At 43.5% G+C, this 22909-nt stretch overlaps 1 protein-coding gene and 1 long non-coding RNA gene across 2 annotated transcripts; both read left to right on the top strand.

The window, feature by feature from the left end:
- The first annotated feature begins 15881 nt into the window (after window positions 1-15881).
- On the top strand, window positions 15882-17863 carry LOC125554641 (elongation factor Tu, mitochondrial-like). The gene is made up of 5 exons (XM_048718135.1): window positions 15882-16035; window positions 16129-16204; window positions 16782-16793; window positions 17467-17705; window positions 17793-17863. Exons 1-5 carry the CDS (start codon window positions 16005-16007, stop codon window positions 17861-17863), a joined length of 429 nt encoding a protein of 142 aa, XP_048574092.1. The 5' UTR covers window positions 15882-16004.
- Window positions 17864-20507: 2644 nt separating this feature from the next.
- LOC125553638 lies at window positions 20508-21410 on the top strand. Its single transcript, XR_007304130.1, has 2 exons — window positions 20508-20614; window positions 21056-21410. It is a non-coding gene; the product is annotated as an uncharacterized LOC125553638 (long non-coding RNA).
- The last annotated feature ends 1499 nt before the right edge of the window (window positions 21411-22909 follow it).

Raw genomic sequence — 22909 nt, 5'->3', positions numbered from 1 at the left:
ATCACAGTTTGCTTTTGATCAATTGCTTTCGCTGAAATTAGTTTGTGTTAGAACAAGTATCCAGAAAACTTTGAAAAAATTAATGTGTGATACCAAACCATACTATTCACATACATAACATATTCAAAAACAACATTAAAAAAATTAAGTAATCTGACTATAACTCATACCTAGAAAAAGATTAATGCAGTTCACAATGCTAAAAAAGCATTACACATTTGTACACATGCAGTCCACAAAAAGTAATTATAGAAAAAGAACATTAATATTAATATTTATAAAGAAACGTGAATACAGTTCACATAACAAATATAAGGCGGTTCACAGAGTGTATATATGAAGTGTAGTACGTGCATAAATGCAGAACGAAGGGGCTGCAGCAACTTTCGTTCAGTGCACAACATACAGACTTGGTACGTGCAGTGCAGTACTCAACATTGGTGCAAGTAGTACAAATGACATCATTTGTACTACCACGAAAAATGTATACTCCAAAAGAAAAAATGCTTCAGATAAGGAAGAAATTGACCACCCGGTTACAACCAGGCCCCAGCCAGTCCCATAATAGGTCTCTACAAAATGTGTGCAGTTCTCCCAAGTCTTACAAGGAAGTTCGCTATATGTGTGCATGAAGTGTGGTACATGCTCAAAATGAACCACAAGAGAAGCACTTTCGCGCAGTGCACAACACAGAATTAGTGCACCTGATGAAGTACTTAAATGTAAGTCATGCAGTCCGCAGCGTTGGCATAACCAGTCACAACTTTGGCACAAAGAAGGATGCACGCAGTGCAAAAATGTATACACCTGCAGCACAGGACTATGACGAATGCAGTGCACATAGAGGCAACAAAGCAGTGCACACCCGTAAGAGGGAAAAACAATAAAGAAAAATGCTACCCATGCAGTGCACAAAAATGTAGCGCAAACATGTGTAGTATGGAATGCGTGCACATGCAGTACAAAACCATGACAAATGCAGTACAAGGTTGTTTTGCTAAGCAGTGCACGCCCCTGCATGAAAAAAAATACTTAAGATAGAAAATACATAGAAAAAAAATTGACCACCACAGGTGCATCCGGCCCCAGCCAGTCTCGTAGTAGGTCTGCGCCCAGCATAGGCGAGCCGTTCTGAGCCACAATGCATGGTGCCGGGCGCAAATGGGCCCACGGGTCATAGAGCATAGAGCAGCGAGCGCCGTGCTTAAGCGCCCAAACAAGTAACCAGAGGAGTTCGATGCGGCTGCCTCGCCAGCGCTTATAAACAGGTCGGGCGCGCCTTCCGCGGATGAGGTGGGACTAATACCGCACACAACGCACCGGGAACCAGCCGTGCTCACAGGCCGACTTGGGCCCAATGCGTCTTCACTCCCCGAACATAGGCCCAAAAATTCTCACATCCCCAAAACAAACAAAGCCCAACGACGCACAACTAGCAAGTTACTCCAGTACCCCCTCACCTTAAAAAAATGCAGTCCGTTGTGCAGTCCGGTATGGGACGGAAGATGTGCTGTCAATAAAGCATTGCAGTTCGCTTAGACGAATTTTTTTCCAACCAATCAAAAACACTACCACGGCGAATCTTTTCACTTGGCTACAACGACACAATCCCACGTCACATCCTTGCTAGGTTGACAGGCGCACGGGGTGTGACGGACTCGCCTGCGCATGCGGCGCCGCGGCACGCCGCGTCGCTGCCTACTCCGGCTCGTTCCAGGCTCGGCCTCGCAGGGGGATGGGGAGGGGGGTCACGACCCCCCTCCCCACCACCCTGCTCGGCCTCGCACTAACGCACGCAGTGCGCTTGGTTGACAGGCGCAGTGCGGACATTCTGTTTTTCCAAGAATAGGACGCGCGCAACCCTAGAGCCACACCCCTAAGATAGACAGGGAGACGCACGGGGTGTGACGGACTCACCTGCGCATGCGGCGCCGCGGCACGCCGCGTCACCGCCTGCTCCGGCTCGTTCCAGGCTCGGCCTCGCAGGGGTCGTGACCCCCCTCCCCACCCCCCTGCGAGGCCTCGCGCTAACGCACGCAGTGCGCTTGGTTGACAGGCGCAGTGCGGACATTCTGTTTTTCCAAGAATAGGACGTACGCAACCCAAGAGCCACACCCCTAAGATAGTCAGGGAGGCGTACGGGGTGTGACGGACTCACCTGCGCATGCGGCACCGTGGCACGCCGCGTCGCCGCCTGCTCCGGCTCGTTCTAGGCTCGGCCTTGCAGGGGGGTGGGGAGGGGGGTCACGACCCCCCTGATCGGCCTCGCGCTAACGCACGCAGTGCGCTTGGTTGACATGCGCAGTGCGGACATTCTGTTTTTCCAAGAATAGGACGCACGCAACCCCAGAGCCACACCCCTAAGATAGACTGGAAGGCGCACGGGGTGTGACGGACTCGCCTGCGCATGCGGCACCATGGCATGCCGCGTCGCCGCCTGCTCCAGCTCATTCCAGGCTCGGCCTCGCAGGGGGGTGGCCCATGCTCGGCCTCGCGCTAACGCACGCAATGCGCTTGGTTGACACGCGCAGTGCGGACATTCTGTTTTTCCAACAATAGGACGCACGCAAACCCAGAGCCACACCCCTAAAGATGGACACGGAGGCAACGGGGTGTGACGGACTCGCCTGCGCATGCGGCACCGTGGCACGCCACGTCGCCGCCTGCTCCAGTTCGTTCCAGGCTCGGCCTCGCAGGGGGTGGGGAGGGGGTCACGACCCCCCTCCCCACCCACCCGCGAGGCCTCGCACTAACGCACGTAGTGCGCTTGGTTGACAGGCGCCGTGCGGACATTCTGTTTTTCCAAGTATAGGATGCACGCAACCCCAGAGCCACACCCCTAAGATAGACAGGGAGGCGCATGGGGTGTGACGGACTCGCCTGCGCATGCGGCGCCACGGCACGCCACGTCGCTGCCTACTCCGACTTGTTCCAGGCTTGGCCTCGTAGGGGGTGGGAAGGGGGGTCATGACCCCCCTCCCCCCTTCTCGGCCTCGCGCTAACGCACGTAGTGCGCTTGGTTGACAGGCGCAGTGCGGACATTCTGTTTTTCCAACAATAGGACGCACGCAACCCCAGAGCCACACCCCTAAGATAGACAGGGAGGTGCAGGGGTGTGACGGACTCGCCTGCGCATGCGCCGCTGCGGCACGCCGCGTCGCCGCCTGCTCCGGCTCGTTCCAGGCTCGGCCTCGCGCTAACGCACACTGTGCACTTGGTTGACAGGCGCAGTGCAGACATTCTGTTTTTCCAACAATAGGACGCACGCAAACCCAGAGCCACACCCCTAAAGATAGACAGGGAGGCGACGGGGTGTGACGGACTCGCCTGCGCATGCGGCGCCGTGGAACGCGGTGTCGCCGCCTGCTCCGGCTCGTTCCAGGCTCAGCCTCGCAGGGGGTGGGGAGGGGGGTCACGACTCCCCCTCCCCACCCCCTGCTCGGCCTCGCGCTAACGCACGCAATACGTTAAGTACAGGGAATACAAATAGCAAATACAAATCTATAGTCAACCAAAAAAATGGGGGGGGGTCCAACCCCACCCCATACCTTACAATACAAACAATAAAAAAATAACCAACTGAAGGTTAAGCAAAAAAGTAGTGCACTTGGATAGGCAAAAAGCAGTGCACTTAGTTAGGCAAAAAATCAGTACAATATCATAAAGCAACACACTTCACCTGGTTAGGCAAAGCAGTGCAGTATCATAAAGCACCGCATTTCCAAGATACACACATGAATGCAGGGTCTGCGGCAAAAAAGTGCAAAAAAAATAGGTGCAACACAAACTTGTAGACAAATGCAGTGCTTTTGTTGGACGAAGTAGTTCGGTATCACATGCAATGCAGCTAATGGGACACATAAGATACATATAAGCGTGTCAAAATGCTAGTTCACACAGAACGTGTAAGTCAACAAAAATAAAAATAAACACATATATATGCTGTATGTATTATTTATATAAAATACACATACAGATACAAATTCGTCCATAAAACACTGCTGCAAAAAAGCAGACGAAAGTCACAACAAACAGAAAACAAACACCGTTTCATACATTATATACCTTAGACACCACACAACACACAACATGAACCCTAGTTCTTGTCCATACACAGGGTTTTTACCAAGTAGATTGTTACTGCGTCTGCGATTGCGACGGGGAAGTAAGCCCGAGGTCCGCAATCAGTTATCGTAGCTCAGGCGGCATGTCTTCATAACACAACATGTCCGAGGAATTGAACAGCAGTTGGAACATGTACTCCGCCTTCCAATCTTCAATAGTAGGCTGAAAAAGAAAATTAAAAAAATGCAGACAGTCATTAAATAAAAAGGTTGTCATAAAGAACAAAAAGTGAAAAGGTTAAAATAATAATAATAAAGTAACAAGAAAAAGAAGAAAACAGAGAAGGTTTTACGTCGGTTTTGATAATTTTCTCAACTAAACATTGGCCGTCATACAACTGCGTCACCCTTAGAACATAGATTCCGCACTCGTTTGCTCCCTGCGCTGGCACAACCGGGTAAGAGGGCTTCTCTGCCAATTTAACCCAGTCAGGGTGGTTCTTAGATTTACACATTTTTTCACCATAAATCGTCTTCATCAACTGAGTCATCCTCCTCATCTGGCAAAAAAAGGAAGCACAATGTAAAAATAACACACACCACAGATCAAATTACGATTCAGATACAAAAGTTGTTCTCAACGTCTAGACAGTCCCTCTTTTAAATGCACATGAGGTCATTTCCTTTTATCTCCTTTTTTACAAGGATTATGGGGGGTCTGAGAAAAATGCAGTTCTGTCACGCGTATGTTGCAGTGCACTACATAAACAAGTGTGGTCCTATGTGTGCTAACATTGCATGTGCAGTTTATCAAAAAAATGCAGTAGGAGAAACACAAAAAAGCTTTGTACTTGGCAAGAAAAAATGACATACCACTTCAGTGCAATCTGAATGGTAATCACTCCTGCACCACTTTGTCATGACATCAGCATGACTAGTGTACTTCCTAGTGTCATGGATATCAAACGTCTGGTGATGCTGGTTCATCGTGTATAAGGAATAATGACCATCCTTGGAGTGCGGCATCATAATCTATTCACATCAAAAAAACAAAAATGGAAACTTATTTCGACACGTAGCACTAGAACCACTGCTCCAAAAATTAACTATAAAAAGAAATGCAACAAACTAGAAAAATAAACGACGGGAAACAACGAACTTACAAGTTTTGCATCCAACAGGTTTACGTCGTCACTCACAAAAACCTTGAACTGGTTAACTGCATCTTCTAAAACAAACGTGCTATGCACAACTGGCAACACAGGGTTTCCTTCGTCATCTCTCGTCACAAATGTTTCCATCTGAAGAACATACTGCAAAGAAAAAAGAACAAAGAAAGGACATGGAAAAAAGAATAAACAGTGCATGCAGGCATGGACATAAAAAAACCAGTACAATAGAAAAAAATTACAGCACACGTTTACCGTGATAAATAAGGGTGAAAGTAGCACACATTCACCAGAATGATAAACTAAACCCATTTCAGGGTCTTGCTTCCAGTACTTGATGATAAAATCCATGAGATACGAATCCATTAAAGCTCCTTTGCCAAATGTATTATAGATATAGTCAACAATGTAAGTATCAAGATCACCAAAAAGACTGTTCACCATAAAGAACGCATTCCTGCAGTAAACATACAGAGATGGGATCAATAAAATTAAAATTAAAAACAGAACACACAAAAAGGATCAAGGGCACACACATAAAACTTAATCGTGGTATTTGGTTACAAATTCTTTGCTGAGAATAAGATCCTTTATTTTCCTCGCCTCATCAATATATTTGAACCTCGGAGGCTTCAATTTCTCTATAGAGCATCTCAACTTAAAAGCCCTCTCACCTGCCCTCTTGTTCGAAAAACTTCAACATCATCCACAGGAGGACGATTAATTGCTGCACTCTGAGTCCTCATGACGCGAGGACACGGCGTAACAAAATCATCATCATCAACATCAAATACATCATGTGGGGAGCTAGGGCGAGAAACACTTCCACCATCAGGTCCAGACGCCACAGCTGTGTTCAAACCATCTCCAGCCAAAGAATCAGAATTATTTAGAGAGATTTCAATGGCGCAATCCTCCATAACCACATCAGAACCCTGGAACTCAAACAGTGATGTACAACCTTCATGAAGCCCCCCATCAAAACCTAAAACCGTGTAAGAAAAAACATGGAAACACTCGGCACAAAAAATACAAAACCAAAAAACATGTAATACATCTCATTAAAATAAAAAATTGCAGTTCACTAAAGAATAGAATGCAGCACAATTGTCTACAACAATGCAGTCCACTTGTCCACAGCAATGTAGAAATAAAAAAATGTATACAACAATGCAACCCACTTGTAAAGAACAATGCAGCTCACTTGCCCAAAAAAATGCAACTCATTAACACAACAAATAAATATACACATACAATCTAAATCACAAACGTAACTAAACAAACTATTAAAAAAAGCCCGTAAGAACCGGAAGCAAGCAGTAGGCAAAAAATAAATAAAGGAAGGATAAAGAAGTTCACTAAAACAACCTTTATCTGCAAAAATTAAAAGTGATGTTAAATCAAGGGAACACTTTCTCGATGTGAGCTAACTATAGAGCATGGCCTTTCTGATGTAGCCAATGTGCTCCACCCCAAACTAAGCAACTCGAACACCACCCCAAGTCTGCAGGAATTGAAACATATAGAATCCACAATCATGCCTGCAATAAAAGAATAAAAAACACCAGTTTCACAAAATGAAAAATTAAAAAAACTTGAGCACTATGGTGAAGAGGCGATGTACGGAACACACCCATTAGGCTGCAATGGGACAATGACATGTTTCAACACAAATCCATCAAGTGTAGGAGGATTTAGCGGCTCATCAGAACTTGAGCTTCCTTCTTTCCATGCACGCTTGATATTTTTAACCATCCTCCTAAAAACCCTGATCGCATCAGGGCTGCCAGGTTTATTGAGCGAGTCAAGAAATTCAAACCGTCTTTCTTTCACATTTAAGGCAACTACACAATAATGACCAACGCCATCCCTTGTATCTGGTGGATCAAATGTTGCAAAAAGGACCTGTTCAAAGCACGAATAAATAAATAAAATTATAATAAGAAGAAGAAACAGAACACTATAAAAACAAACACGCAAAAAATATAGTCTTCAGCACATAAAAACGTTACTCACCATATCCTTTTTATCAACACGCTCCTCGGCTTTTGAAGAGAACATCATTTTAACACTCCTGCCTACAGTACCACCATTCCAAATTTTTGTCTGCTAATACAAAACCCAAAATTAAATAGTGCTCAATAAAACATGTCGTCGCACGAAATCAGAAAAGAAAATACAAAAAAATAAAACAAAAATTTCTGCATTCTTACACAAATATGGTACGGGACAACCATTGTCGGAGATCCCTTAAACTTATCTACCAGCAAAGAAACCCCAAGATCTACAAGTCTTGTAGTGAGCATCCCTTTATCCCAAAAGGATTGACCAACTTCACCAATGGTAATATCACCCAACTCAGTTTTAAAAGCAATCATGTCCCTGAATTTTTCATGAAAAACTGAAACATAAGATACTAAAAAAATAACAACAAAGAAAAAGGGCTAAAAACCAAATTTAGGAAATACATATGAACAAAACAATTTCTAAAAAACCATACTTCTTCTTCTTGTCCTTACGAACCCTCATAACAGCAGCGTACAACTCATTGTATCTTTTCATAAGAGTTGGATCAATGCTCGACAGTGTCACAACAGGAAGTTCGTCATCTGTAATAAAAAGATGAATTCACTTATCCAAAATAATGAAGTTCAAATATTAAGATAAGGAAATTCTACTAGCTATTTTGAAAATCATAAACAAAAGATCAACTTTCACTTATCATTAAACATCTAATACAGATACCATAGTAATTAAACAAAAAATGAAATGAGAAAAACTTCAACTGCACTGTTTGAAACAAAACTCTTGCCTTCAGTGTCAGAGTCTTCATGCTGTTGTTCTTCAGAGCTCACCAAAACATTTTCTTGGACAGATTGCGACGAATCCACCACAACCTCACTGGACTTCCCTTCTGCAGCAACATCAGCATTCTCTGGATTTACAACAGTCTGGTCAATCGCAATGTCCTTAGATACTTCAGCTACATGAGGCTCCACTCTCGATACTTCAGGAACATCGTTGGCCGCCAGACAAACAAGGGAAGCAACAACACTAACAGCAGGGACGACATTCTCTAGCGGCTTCTCAATGCCAAAATCAGAATCTTCATGCCGACTGGGGGGAAGAGCATCATGGGATTCTTGAGCTACAGAAGGGTCTGCACAGTCGACAACTACCGATGCAGAAGCACCAACACTGCCACCACCATCAACAGCACAACCGCCCTGATTTAGATCAAAGTGAACTTCCACGTTTTCTTCTCCAGGCTGTGGAAAGATTAAAGAACACACAATAACACAAAAATGAGCGCGGGGATAATTAACACAACAACAACTGCACCCACGTGTATCAAAACAACTACAAATTCAACCCACATATACTTAAAAGGGAACTGCAGTTCACTTTGTCAAACACTACAGTTCAGTTATGTTAAATACTGAAGCTTACTTATGTAAAACATTATGGACCACGCATGCAAAAATGGAATGCAGTTCACTTCAGTCAAAGACTGAAGCTCACACATGTAAATCTATTGCAGCTAACATATGTAAATGAAAATGCATATGAGTGAACTTAACAGCGTACATCAAGTTTACAACAACAACAACAACAACAAAATAGATTACAACACACTAGCAAAACAAGTAATACAACTATACCTTATTAGCTACAACATCCGGAGGGGACGATGCATCAGCCAAGACCTCATCCTTCCCGGAGCCATCGTAGGTCTCTTTGTGCACACCACAAGCAGCATCACCAGTCTACAGGCATAGAACACACCAAAAACAAAAATAAGATGGTAACGACCAAAAAAGAAAAAACTTCAAATATGCACAAGCAATACACACTTTACAACCGTGAAGTACACAAAAAAATACAATAAAAATGGAAAGCAACAAATGCAAGTTTAAGAAGAGGGACGCATGGCAGAACAGACATGGCAGAAGTACTTGTACCTGACCAATTCCATCGTCCCTAGTTCCATGGACACCAGAAGACCCCACTCCAGCCTATCACAAAAACATAAAAAGTGAGGAGCAGTCCACATAGTACACAAAAGAGGTTCAAAACCACAAAAAACCTAGAATATACATTATCAGCGCCAACACCAGCGTCCTGACGGTTCATTTCATCCAAAATATGCCCAACATCCTACTCATACCGACCGCATTTTTCCTCTTGTGAATGTCTCAATTGAACATACGAAGACCAAACATTCGTCACTGCAATCTTCAGGCTTTCAATCACGCCACAATCAAAATTGTGAGCAGCAACAATATCTTCATCTCGTGGGCCATGGCCAACAGGGAAACAACAAGCAACTATCCTCAACCTGTCACCGGAGGTTTGCAAATCTTTAGTCAACTTCAAAACCTTCAGAAGAAGGTCATCAATCTCCTCGTGTTTTTTGCCGCCAACAAATGTCTGTTTAGAAGAGCTTCTATTATCAAACATCTATCGAGCCATGAAACCACGAGTACGCGACACCTCATCATCACAGGCAGGAAGCTGGCTACATATAGGCTCATAAAACCTAACATGAGTGCTAGGTCCCGCATTAGAGCTGCCGCGTACAACTGCAACAGGACGGTTGTACACAATATCACCTGACGCCTTCCACTGCAAAAAAAAGACAAGAGGCAAAGAGAAGTACACATGTGAGTACTATAAAAGTTCAGATTTATAATGGCTGCACCTTTAAAAAAACTGATATTCAAAACTCAAATGCACTAACCGATAGCTTCCCAAATTTGTAAGTTTCCAAGTAAATATTTCCCTTCACAAGCACATCCTCATTGTATAACTTCATCAGGTCCTTGGTCGTCAGGTATGACGCACGTGGCGTCAACGTGTGCATGACTGAAAATTTGCAAAGCTTCAAGCAGTCAAGATACATAATCAAGGGGACAATGGCACAACCCTCTGCATAATTCTGCTTGCCGCCTTCTGTTTGCCACCTCACCATAACTGCCTGCAACTTATCAGCAACAAGCTGGCAAAAGTCCATCTGAGCCATAGCCGCATAATCCATGTTCTCTACCGTTGCAGCAAATCTACCCAAACGAACTGCAGGCCCGGGACACAGCAAATTCTGGTAGAGTGTCAGGAAGAACACCTTCACAGCAAGGTCAACAGTCACATGATCATCTTCCTCCACCAACACCTTCAACTTCTCAAGCAAGTCCTTGACACCTATACTTTTTGAACGGTCAAAGCCAAGCTCATCCTTGAGGGCACTCAACGAGTCATCATGGCCGCTGGCAGCAGGCATGGGTGCAGTGTGACGTCCCATGGGTAAATCAAAAATGTGATGAACTGCATCATGATTGATTCTAAGAACCCTGCCATTCCCAAAGTCCATTACCATGGTGGCAGGGCCAATCACTCCCATCAGATAGCACATAAGAATGCGTGACATATTTTTCTTTAATGTCAGTTCAAAGACAACACCAAATCCAGCATCCCGAACATGATGACAGTGTGCAACTTTCAACAAGGCAGCAGCCTTGCAAACAGTGGGAAGCGACAAACGTACGGTCTTGTTAAATCGAGAATCATCTCCCTCAGCATCATCTTCAGCTGCATTGCTCTTACTAGACTTCTTCCTCTATGTAAAGGGAAATGCAATCCACATTAGAAGATTAGCCATAAAAAAAGAGATAGAGAAAACACAAATAGAATAACAATGAAGGAAACAAATGCAGTCCACTTCAACAAACCTTTGGAACAACATCCACCTCCTCGCCAGAGTCACCACAAACATCTTCATCGACATCATCACGGGCATGCTTGGGTAGACTCTTAGATGAACCACAGTCTTTGCATCTACCACTACGAACATCCCTCACAAAATCATAAAGCACAAAGTCATCAATATCAGAGTTGGGACCTTCAGTGACATTTAGTCGCTTGCACTGAGGATCATCCTTTCCACCAGCTTTAGCAGTTCTCTTGCCAAGATTCTTGTTCATGCCAGCAACACGTGGACTCCATCGAGGTGTACCACCTTCCTCAGCAACAGTACTCAGCCTCTTCTTCTGCAAAGAAGTCTTCTTCACCTTGGCAAATTTGGCACCCTTGGCACCATCTGCAGCTCTCCTCTGCTTCTCCTTCTCCGCAAACTCTTTTGAGTCACTTTCAAACCTCAACTTCTTCTTGCTTTGCTTCAACTCATATTGACGAAGCCGTTCCGAGACCATCCAATCCTGTGTAACTTCGTCTGTACCATCAACAGACTGCGACTATGTCTCAGACAAAATGGGACGTCTCTGGTCAAAGCTCACACCAACATTACCCTCTGCAAAATAATGGTCAATCAATTAAGTAACCTCCTCAAACCCAGGCGCCCCAGCATGGAAAACAGACACTGCGTCAAAATGAAGTTTGACTATGGTCGTTAAAAAGTGCACAAAAAGAACAAATGCAATACACTTAGACATATAAAATGCAGTGCTCCAACCATAAGCTAAAAATAAAAATTAATGCATTGCACAAAAAACTCGAATAAAACAACAATGCAGTTCACACATACATATAGTGGAGTTCACATATACAAAATAAATATAGTGCTGCATACACTAACTTCATGTTTCTTCCCAGCAAGAATGTTGGACTAGATACAGCAAGGCAACACCAATTGGTACAACATCGAAGTAACCAGCATACACAAAAATAAACAAATCAATCACATGCCAGAAGGAGGGGCCACACTTATGGGAGAAGTTTCAATCGGCGAATTCAATTGATGTCCTCCCTCCACACCATGATCCTTACCACCAGGACAACGAGAGCCAATTGGTGTATCATTATGAGAACCACAATCACCTACTTGATTCAAAAAGAACCAGAAACAGAAATTACAAAACATCACGTGACAAAAATAATGCAAACGAACGCTGACAACTAATAGAGCATAAACCAAATATGCAGGATGATTTAGGGAACTAGATAAACATCAAACAAAAATAAACAAAAGCCTAAAATAAGCACTCCACATACCCCGAACTCCTCCTCCCACTCTGCTCGGCGAAGACATGGCGTTTGCCTGCAGCACAACGACAAAGTGACAGATATAAGCAACAAAATCGGCAAAAAATCTCACGAAACCCTAGATCCACCTTGCTACACACAAGTATCGACTCCAAAATCGAGATAAATTCGGCTGTCTACGGAAAAATTACACAAGCAAAAACAGCAACAGCAACTACGAGAATAACAAAAACAAGACGAGGGGACGATCAAGACCGGGAACAACCAGAACGTACCACAAAAAAGATGCGGTGCCGGCGCCGGCGGTGACGACAGGGAGGGGGGAGGTTGCGGCGATGGAAACGAACATGAAAGTGCTGCAGGAGCGCAGCGGCAAGGGCTCGCGGAGCGGATGACGACGTGGAATGCAGGAATAAGAACCTCTTGAGGGAGGCGGTTCCTCGGGCGACGGTGGTTGCTGCAGGCGACGGCGGTTTTGCTCGAGGGAGGAACTGCAAGAGAGGAGAGGGGATTGTTCTCAGTCTCTCTCCCTGTCAGCGGTGGGATCGCCTGGAACGGACACGTAGGAGGCCCGCATGTGGCAAAAAGCAACATAAAATGGGCCGGCCCAAAAACGGCCCGGCTAAAATAAGAAAGACCACATCAAAACGCACATGATGCAGTTCTCTATGAAGAACAATGAAGTTCAAGCGGTAAAACAAAAAAAACACAGTTCGTAAAAAAAGTTAAAATCAAAAACAACACGCATGTTAAGAAAACACATCCAAAAAGAAAAAGTCTACATTCAAATAAGTGCCAAACAAAAAAAGGGGGGGCAACCCCTCTGCCCCTCCCGTACCAGGGAATGAGTAAGTACAGGCAAAAAAATAGATGCAGTACGCAACACTAGAAAAATGCATTGCATTTCGTTACACGAAGCAGTAAAGTTTAGCAATCCAGTTCTGGATTACCTACATTGTGAATAAATACACTGTATAGAACACAGCGAAAAAGTCATGAAAATTGCGGAATACATTGTACTCTATTGCACATGATGAAGTACGCACCTGTAGACAACATGCAGTTCTTTGTTGCACACGATGCAGTGCGGTACTCTAACCAATGCAGTTTCATTATCATGCAGGATACATATAAAACATCACAAAATGCCCGTTCGCACAGAAAGTGGTGGTTAAAAAAATCTACTGATAAAAAAACACCACGTTCGCATACAACCACCCAATCGGAGCGGTTCCATCGCCACAAGCCCACGATCATAGACGCAACACCAACCCATGATCTGCACAAACCGCATCGTCGCCGAGATCGTGCAGTTCATCTGATGTGGCCATCCCACACCGCGCCCTCCCCTTAAATTCAGAGCCCTGCCATAGTCCTTCTCATCCACAACAACAAGTATCCATTGCGCTGCCACCAAATCGCTCCATCACATCCATCTCCACGCAAAACACCAAGCCCCACTACCGGCGATGGCGTTCGCCGATGAGTACATGGACGTGGAGGCCCACGGCAACACCAAGTTGCACGTCATCCACACCAACGACAAGAAGCAAGTGGTGATCACCCTCGCGTAGTACGAGGGCCACCTCAGCCTCCAGCACCACAAGATCGTCGGCATTGATCTCGAGTACAACAACGAGCCTGAAGCGACGCAGAAATCCGCCCGCTGCCAACTCTCCATCGACAAGAAACACCCGGTGCTGCTCTTCCAACTGAGCGCCGCTAAAAGGTGCACCGTCTTCGATAACTTCCTCGCCAACCCCAGGTACGCCTTTGCAGGCTTCTCCATCGATGGCGACAAAACTAGGCTAGAGCGCGTCAATCTGGAGGTCGCCAACTTCGTCGACATCCAGAAGGAGTGGAGGGTGCCCGAGGCAACCAAGGAGTTGGACTCCCTTGGAGACGTCTCCGGCATGCTCATCAACGACTACTACAACAACATGAAGAAGAAGATCACCAATGACGAGCACAAGCGCTGGGCCACCCTACCTCTGTCCATGAGGCACATCAAGTACGCGGCAAAGGACGCCTGCACAGTGTACGAGATATGGAACCGCATCACCCTCACCCAGGACGGTCTTCGCTGTGCAAAGCTTGAGAAGGTGGAGCCCCCAAGAAGCGCGCCAGGAGCAGCTGGGATGGGGAGACGCTAACTAGTGAAGAAGAAGATGGTGCCGGCCAAAGAGCCAACAATGCCAGCATCGTTTTAGAATTATCATCAAATTTGCTTTATGTTGTTTGCTTATGTATCATTAGTTTGCTTGTGATCATTTGCTTTTGCTGAACTTAGTTTGCTTGCCATGCAGAATCACTTGTAATGATGTGAACTTTGATTATGTTTTCTGTGATAATTTGTTTTCTGTTGTTTGCTCATGTATCATTAGATTCGAGCAGTCTGCAAAATATGACGCATGCAGTGCAAGTTGTGTACCAATGCAGTACAGACTCTGTTCAAATGAAGTTTACACATACCCAACAAAGCAGTGCACGCCCCTAAATTTGGAAAAACTAATAGATAAGAGAAAAACACAAAAAGAAAAATGCGATATGTATATGTAGTGCGGAAATATATGAACGTGCAGTACAAAAATGTAATCAATGCAGTACGGGTTATGTTTACTAAGCAGTGCACTCCCCTACATTGGAAAAAAGATTACATAAGAGCAAAAACACGAAAACAAAAAAATGGGAATTGTGCATGTAGTACGGACTGTGTGCACATGTAGTATAGAACCCTGATCAGTACAGTGCAAGGATGGTTTGCTAAGCAGTGCACGCCCTAACACTTGAAAAAAAATGTAGTGCGAAAATATATGAACGTGCAGTACAGGAATATAATCAATGCAGTACAAGTATGCTTACTAAGCAGTGCACTACACTACATTGGAAAAAAGATTACATAAGAGCAAAAATTAAACCCTTTACGCGTCGCGCAAAGGGCGCTCGCTCGCTCTGTCCACGTAGGCAGAGGACCACAGCGATAAGAAGAGAGAAAAAACCGAACACGGCTCGGGATTGGTTGCTATGTGAGTCGGTCAAGTCGTCGCTCCCCTTCTCTCCAGATGCACGCGACCTCTCCTTTCCTCTCCAATCTCTCTCGTTTTTCCTTCACATCGGCAAGGGTTGCCGCCGCCGCCTCGCTCACGCCCCAAATTTTCTCCCCCCTCCCCAAATCCTGCAGCGGCCGCCTCTGCTGCTCCTGCGCGTGGTCGTCAGCGCCTCTCCTCCCACCTCAGCGTCCAACTGCCTCAGCGCCTCTTCCTCTTCATCTCGGACGACGTCGAGTGCGGCCGCCCTGTGCTCTCTCTCTCTCCCAGCTCGACCCAGGAGGAGCTCGAGCGGCAGCGCTGGTCCACCGTGTCATCGTTGTTGGCAGGAGCATGAGCGCAGAGACGGTCATCTCCCACTGGCTTCATGTCGCCGTCCATCATCACGTGAGGTGGTCAGTCCCTGCATCCTCGCCTCAACCCTCGCTGTCACGCACGCCTTCTCATCCGTCCTCTCAATGTTTTGCGATGAACTGGCTGACGACACTGTAGTGCTTCTGTAGACCACCATGAAGGTGAGATTGCCCCTCCCTTACCTGGACATATTCTTCTCTTTTTCGGATCTATTGCTGCTGTGCTTAGTGGTCGTGGATGTTCTGTCGTTGCAGGTGGTTGTTGGTTGAATGTCAGAGTTGTAGTTCTTCATGGATCGCTGATCTTGTTTGTCTCTGAATTCTGCGCTTGTCATCGTCACCATGGTATGGTTTGTGGTCTACTGATGCGTATCCATGGATATGGATGTTTCTGTGTCGATTTTTGGTTCGTGCCTGTGTCATTTCATTCACGCTCATGAACTGTTTGATCTTATGTTCCCTCACTGTGACACGTTACATTTGTTTATCTTCTTTTCAAAAATCGCACTAATCGACCCCAGCTCACAGATTTGCCTTGCTGTTTCATCTGCTCAGAGGATCATCTTTCTGTTGAGGTTCGGTTTTCAACGCTTTTCCTTGCTGCTTCAGTTTATTGTGCTTTTTCTTGTATGAGATTTCAAGCAAGCTTGTTGAGTTCGTCCTTCTTCTTCTTCTTCTTAGAGATTGTGAGGAAAATTGTTGTGTGCGAGTGTACAAACATAGATTTGAAATAAATTTTGCTGTGCTATATGCTTTAAAACGAGATGAACTGAACCTGTTTGTGCCGTTTGAAATTCAGTTATGTGCAAAGAAACAGCAAAGACAGGTTTACCGTACCTTTTTCTTGTATGAGATTTCAAGCGAGATTGTTCAGTTCGTTCTTCTTTTTGTTCATAGAGATTCTGAGAAAGATTGTTATGTGCCGCTGTATAAAGATGGATTTGAAATCAATTGAGCTATGTTGTACGCTTTAAGAGGAAATGAACTTAACTGATAAAATTCAGTTATCTACAGAGAAACAACAAGGAGGCTATGATCATATATCATCTTCTACTCTGTACATGTTTGTTTGAATTCATGAGGGTGCAAGAATTAAGAAAATTACAACACCAATTCTTTTGTACTAATGAATGCGCTTATTCTATTATGCAGGTATATGTGCAGGTTAGTTGCATGGATAAAGCCTTCCCAAGTAAGTTTTGCCTTGAAAGTTAGATACCACTTCATGTTGTAAAGTAGACAAAATGTTAATGATCTGAGATTAACACATGTTTATATTGAATTATTTAAGCGATTGCTGCTAATACTTGACTACCAACTATGTAGCACTTTCTGCTTGCACAGAAAAAACTGAATTTCTATTGTTATTGCAGGTATTCACTAATAAAGAGTTGCATCCAAAAATAAAGTAGCTACAGCTTTTTTTGAAAATCAGGGGCCTCCCCCCGGCTCCATATTTCAATGAAGAAAGTGAAGCCATACGAGTACCACAACAACAAAGTCTAAAACAGACTCTAAATCTAAACAGGGGGTAAAACAGTTCCCTGAACACCTTATTACAGACCCAAAAATCAGAATCTAAGTGGCTAAACTTCAGTTCACTAAAAAATTTTACAAGGTTGATTAACAACAGCTTACCTTGACAGGTTCAAAATCTCAGTTTGTGCATTGTACTTCAGTTGTTTTACACTGCCCTTCTCATTTTTTTATCTGTTGCTGCATACTTTTGATTCATTTTGGTCTTGCATATTTGTGACACTGTCTCTATCTGGTGCCTTTTCCAATAGTACTGCATTTTTTATTGGTTTTCACTGGCTGGCATTTCCTACTATTTCAGGTGGTGTGCAAACCTGGTAGTAAAGACCTACAAAAAGTCTGAGGTGGAAATTTACGTCCTTGTGAAGGATGAAGGTGGTCGCCACACTGCCTTCTTCTCAAACTACAGCCCACAGTTCTACTTCAGGACAGCTGACATCCGTGGGAAAATCGAGTTGCCTCCGGACGTGAAGATGGTTATGCCTGGTGACAACGTAACTGCAATCGTCGAGTTGATGTTGCCTGTTCCACTCGAACCAGGTACGCCTACATTGATTCAAACGTTGTCATCTGAATCGCTTTATAGTAGCAGAGAAGAACTTCATCTGACTGTTATGTGCTCTGCAGGGCTAAGATTTGCGCTCAGGGAAGGAGGGGGGACTGATGGTGCCGGAGTCATTGCTGAAGTCATGAGCTAATAAAAATAATATGTTCCAGACCTTTCTCTTTTTACTTCTCAATTAATTTGATGATTTGTTTGTTAAGGATTACAATGCTGTGAATCAAATATCAACCGTAGGAAAAACAAATTAAGGATCTAAATCCTACAATGTTTTAAAATAATTTTTCTATGAATCAAAGGAGTCGGTAGAGTAGAAGCGTGCAACACACTAGCTACTTTTGCGTTTGAAATATGAGTGTGGCCAGAAACATCTCTTCAACTTATTAGTGCATCTCCAACGCCCTCCTGTAAAACGTCCAGACCAACGCGTTCGGACGCACTTCGTGGGAGTATAAATCTCATTGGATCAACATTTAAGTAGCAGTAAGTAATGACTACAAACACTCCATGCATCTACACATCTCTTGCGTCTCTCACTCTGAATCTAATCTTCAGATTTCTGTTGTCCACCACAAAATAGCTTGATTAAGGATACTATGGGATCTTGGAGACCTTAGATGTAGGTGAGGATGAGATGCCAGATATGAAATTATGAAGGATGAGACATGTCTGATGAAGAAGGCTCGGCTAGGTATATTAGAACAATGCATGTTTTATTCTTGGCACTATACAAGTGCATCTCCTCTTTTACTATAAATAGCATGATGCACTAATTTTCTTACAAGTCTGCTAGATATGTGTAATTATATGATTATTGGAGCCCACGTATATTTTTAAGAAATGCAAGTATGTGGTATTTCTTTTCATTTGTGATAGACAATAGTAGAAAGAAAATATGGTCCAAAAGTATGTGGTGTACAGTTACAAAAACTTGTTGGGCTGAAAAAATGCAATATGATTTAGTGTTAATGGAAGAGAGATCTTGATCTGTGGCTTTCATTTTATTTGAGTTATTTATTTTCAGTTCTACTCTTGGTACTACTATCATGTGACCTGCCATCGAGGCTCGGATACGCAGAGGTGGTAGTTACAAGCTGGTGGTAGCAAACCAACAACTGGCCAACGACAGCAACAACAAGTATGCTGCCTTTTATTCAAAATCAAATAACAGTTGGCAATGCTAGGTTCGAAGGTAGGAAGGGAAGTAGACTTGCTGAGATTTATTTCTATCTGGTGCATTACTTGACTACTCCCTCCATAAACTAATATAAGAGCGTTTAGATTACTATTTTAGTTATCTAAACACTCTTATATTAGTTTACAGAGGGAGTACATGTTTATGTTCCTCAAACCATGCTAGAGACAATGTAAAAAGCAATTAAGTTGCTTAGTTTCCTTGTTTGGTTCTTAATCTTGGACATGTCTAGACCAAAGGATCTACAGATGAGCATGTAGCATGCATTTCAATATGTAAAAGATGTCTTAGCTCAAGATTGTCTAAGCTGAAGAACAAGTGTCAACCAATTTGTATCATTGCAATGTTATTTGTTATTGTTTATTCATTTTTGCTTTCTTCCCCTTTTTACATTTTGAGAAAGTTGAGAATATATGTTACTGCTGCATTTGTAAAGTCCTCTTAGATCAAAACATAATGTTATTAGTTATCGCATCGATGACTAGAGAATAGTTATGTTGCCCACAAGAGTTTTCTGAATTTTATGTTGTAAATTTTCATTTCTCTATGCCTTTCATTCTAACAGCGATGCCCTAAGAATAGTTATGTTGCTCACAAGAAATGAACCAGACATCCATGAATAACTTGTCTCCGGGTAGTTAATTTTATGGTGCTTTCCATTCTGCATTTGAGGTTCGTTATTACATATGTCCCAGTGATGAATTTTTCAGTAAACTAGTCTTTATGTCCTCAACTATTAGGCTGAATATTTATTGCATATCAAAACTCACATTTTTAAAAGCACTTCCTGCTTTATTTATGTGTTATCCATTGTTCTTTAATCCATAAGCCCTTGATCTTAATATATGGTGATGTAAAAAATTTCCAATAGGTTTAGGGACGAGGATCCAGAGAAATATTATGCTCAGCCATCCTTCTGTATCAACTTCTGTATCAACTGTAATGGTGAGATCCCACTTGTCATGGAAGCTTTCTCTTATCCTTCTATAGAAACCTATTCCCTTCTTGCCAAATCCTTTTTTAATTGCAGATATTGCAATTATTTATCTTTCCTTGCAAGGATTACATGATCTACACACCAGAGACTTCGAAATACACAAACATGATGATTATAATACAGGAAGTACAGTGTCAAGCACCAATCAATGTGAGGTCAAAACATAAAGCCGAGAAACAACACCTGCCACATGGCACTCCCTGTTTCATGTTGTTTCTTATGTGATCAGCAGATAACATGCAATGAAGCATTCGGTGGATAATTTGCTTGCTATGTTTGCCAATGAAAATCTTCTTTGTAATTATCTTCCAGCTATAATTATGTATGTTTGGATGTTGACCTGAAGTTTTTTGGTCATCATCATGGACATAGTCTCTGTCTCTCTGAACCTATTATATTCTGTAACTTTGGAGAATATGTTGGATGTTCACTATTACATGAGATTTTAAGCTAATACTATTTGAGATATATGGGTCATTGGATAAGTAGGATCCACTATACTGAAGTAAACATGTCAGAAGTATTTATTACTCCCTCCGTCCCATAATGTAGGATGTTTTCTTGACATTAATGTATCTTTCATCTGCTTTATTTTGTAGGTGAGACTTCTACATTAGCTATGGAAGAAGAGGCCAAAGATCAAATACTATGTCTGCACCATCAGCAAGACATTTGCCAAACCAGGGCAATGCATGGTATGTTCAAAATCATAGCCTGCTCTTCATAAAGCTAACGTTTACTAACTTCATCATGTAGCAAGTTATATCTTCGTATTGTAGAGTGTCACTTCTTATCATTTTTTCTCAAATAAAAATGTTGATTGATTGTCACGGAATATCTGCACTTTTCACTTTAATTTTTCAACACCAATGCTGGTGCTTTACTGCCATGCCCATTGTCTATGTGAAAATGACAAATTTGGTTTTCTATGTCTATCTACAATGCTGATTTTCTTTCGCCGCCATTCTTTCTCACTCTAATAACTTGTTATGCTCACTGACATTCATTGAACTCTCTTTTGCATAATATTTTGTTACTGCATATGTTCTAGCTGAGCAAATACTACACAAGTTCTAACCTGTAATGTTTGAGAAGAAGTCTTGTCATGAACTAACTGTTACTCTTTGTCTTCACAGTACTTTCACATGGAGTACACTGAGGACAAGCTGCAGAAATACATCACGAAGATGATGACACACTGCCACTCAATCTCGGAGACGGAACCGTGAGCTGCGACAGTCGCTACATGCTTGGAACCGACAAGAGGGCCACCACATCATGACGAAATGTCATGGTTTCGCCATCACGCCAACATCAAAAGAGGGTGACATGTGCTTCTTCCATTTCAAGTGCAAGGAAGGGCGCCGCCTCTCCTTCACTAACCAGACTCTAGGCATAACGTCATCAGTAGGACCTGCCTTCTATATATGACTTGACGATTCTGTGTTGTGATGGTCCGATGAACTCTGCTTCTCTTTTGGAGACCGCCTACATGTTGGAGCATGTGCACAACTTTGCTACCAAGGCAAGTGCGCACAGGATCACACAGGAAGCGCGCCTTGGGCGCGCCCCAGCCTCTAGTATGAGAACAAAAAAATGATAACTGTACATGTAGTACGGAATGCATGCACATGCAGTACAGAACACTGATCAATGCAGTGCATGGATGATTTGCTAAGCAGCGCACACCCTAACATTGAAAAAAAACAAGCAGAAAAAAATTGACCACCTAGGTGCATCCGGCCCCAGCCAGTCTCGTAGTAGGTCCATGCGCACCATAGGCTAGTCGTTCTGAGCCACAATGCATGGGGCCGGGCGCACATGGGCCCACAGGTCATAGAGCATAGAGCAGCGAGCGCCGTCTATAAGCGCCCAAACAAGTAACCAGAGGAGTTCGATGCTGCTGCCTCGCCAGCGCTTATAAATAGGTCGGGCGTGCCTTCCGCGGGCGAGGTGGGACTAAACATTAGGCCGCACACAACGCACCGGGAACCAGCCGTGCTCACAAACCGACTTGGGCCCAATGCGTCTTCACTCCCCGAACACAGGCCCAGCACACAAAAAGAGAGGCCACTGATTTTTTTTTTAAAAATCCAACATACCATACACAAACGCAAGCCCAACCACGCATTCCGCGGTTCATCTTGATATGACAATGCAGTTCTCTATTTTCAAGTAAGCAGTCCTCTTGCTACTCAAATGCATTCGTGGACACTGAATCAGAACCAATCCGCCACCTAACACCAACCACAAACATTTATTACTTCCGTTGGTCAATTGGTTGCATAAAAACGTATCCATTCATGCTCCAAACTAACACAACTCCTTCCCCCGTTCCTCTTTTTCTTCAAATCGTAGATCTAGGGTTCATTCCATCCCCAGCTCTTCTCTAGAATTCCACTGAACCCGCCATGGACTGTAAGTGCGGGTGTTCGGCAAGGATGGCACCAGTAGCGGACACATGCATGTACGCAGAAGGTCTAGAGCTCACCAACACCGAGTGGCGGAACATGCTCGGGTGCCTGATGATACCCAACAGGGGGTTTCACCCGCCATTTATTCATCGCCTCACACCCGCAGATCTACAGGAAAGTTGGGTATGTTTTTCCCCTCACAATTTTGGACATAATCTACCTGCAAATCCACATCTGAATATATAGTTCAATCAATTTGTTTAGTATTGTCAACAAAAATACAAAACATAATTTGTATTGTTGTTCAGATTTGTTAGCTATTAAGACTAGATGCTTCCACCTATTTTTCTTCAGTACCACAACACACGAACAAAAAAGAGGGTCAGTAGATCAGTATTACAGTTCTCTTAACATGCTAGCAAATTACACTGTAAACGACCTTGCAGTACAAACATGTTACAGTATAATATATATATCCTAGTAAAACTAGAGGTCAATTCCGTATATAAGTTTGTTCATACATTGCAACTACTTTTATAAAAAATAGTAGTCGTATATATGTACATATTTAACACA

Source organism: Triticum urartu, chromosome 4, assembly GCF_003073215.2.
Source record: "Triticum urartu cultivar G1812 chromosome 4, Tu2.1, whole genome shotgun sequence".
NCBI classification, from domain to species: domain Eukaryota; kingdom Viridiplantae; phylum Streptophyta; class Magnoliopsida; order Poales; family Poaceae; genus Triticum; species Triticum urartu.
Note: the sequence above shows the minus strand (reverse complement) of the source record. Positions and strands in the feature narration are given on the sequence as shown.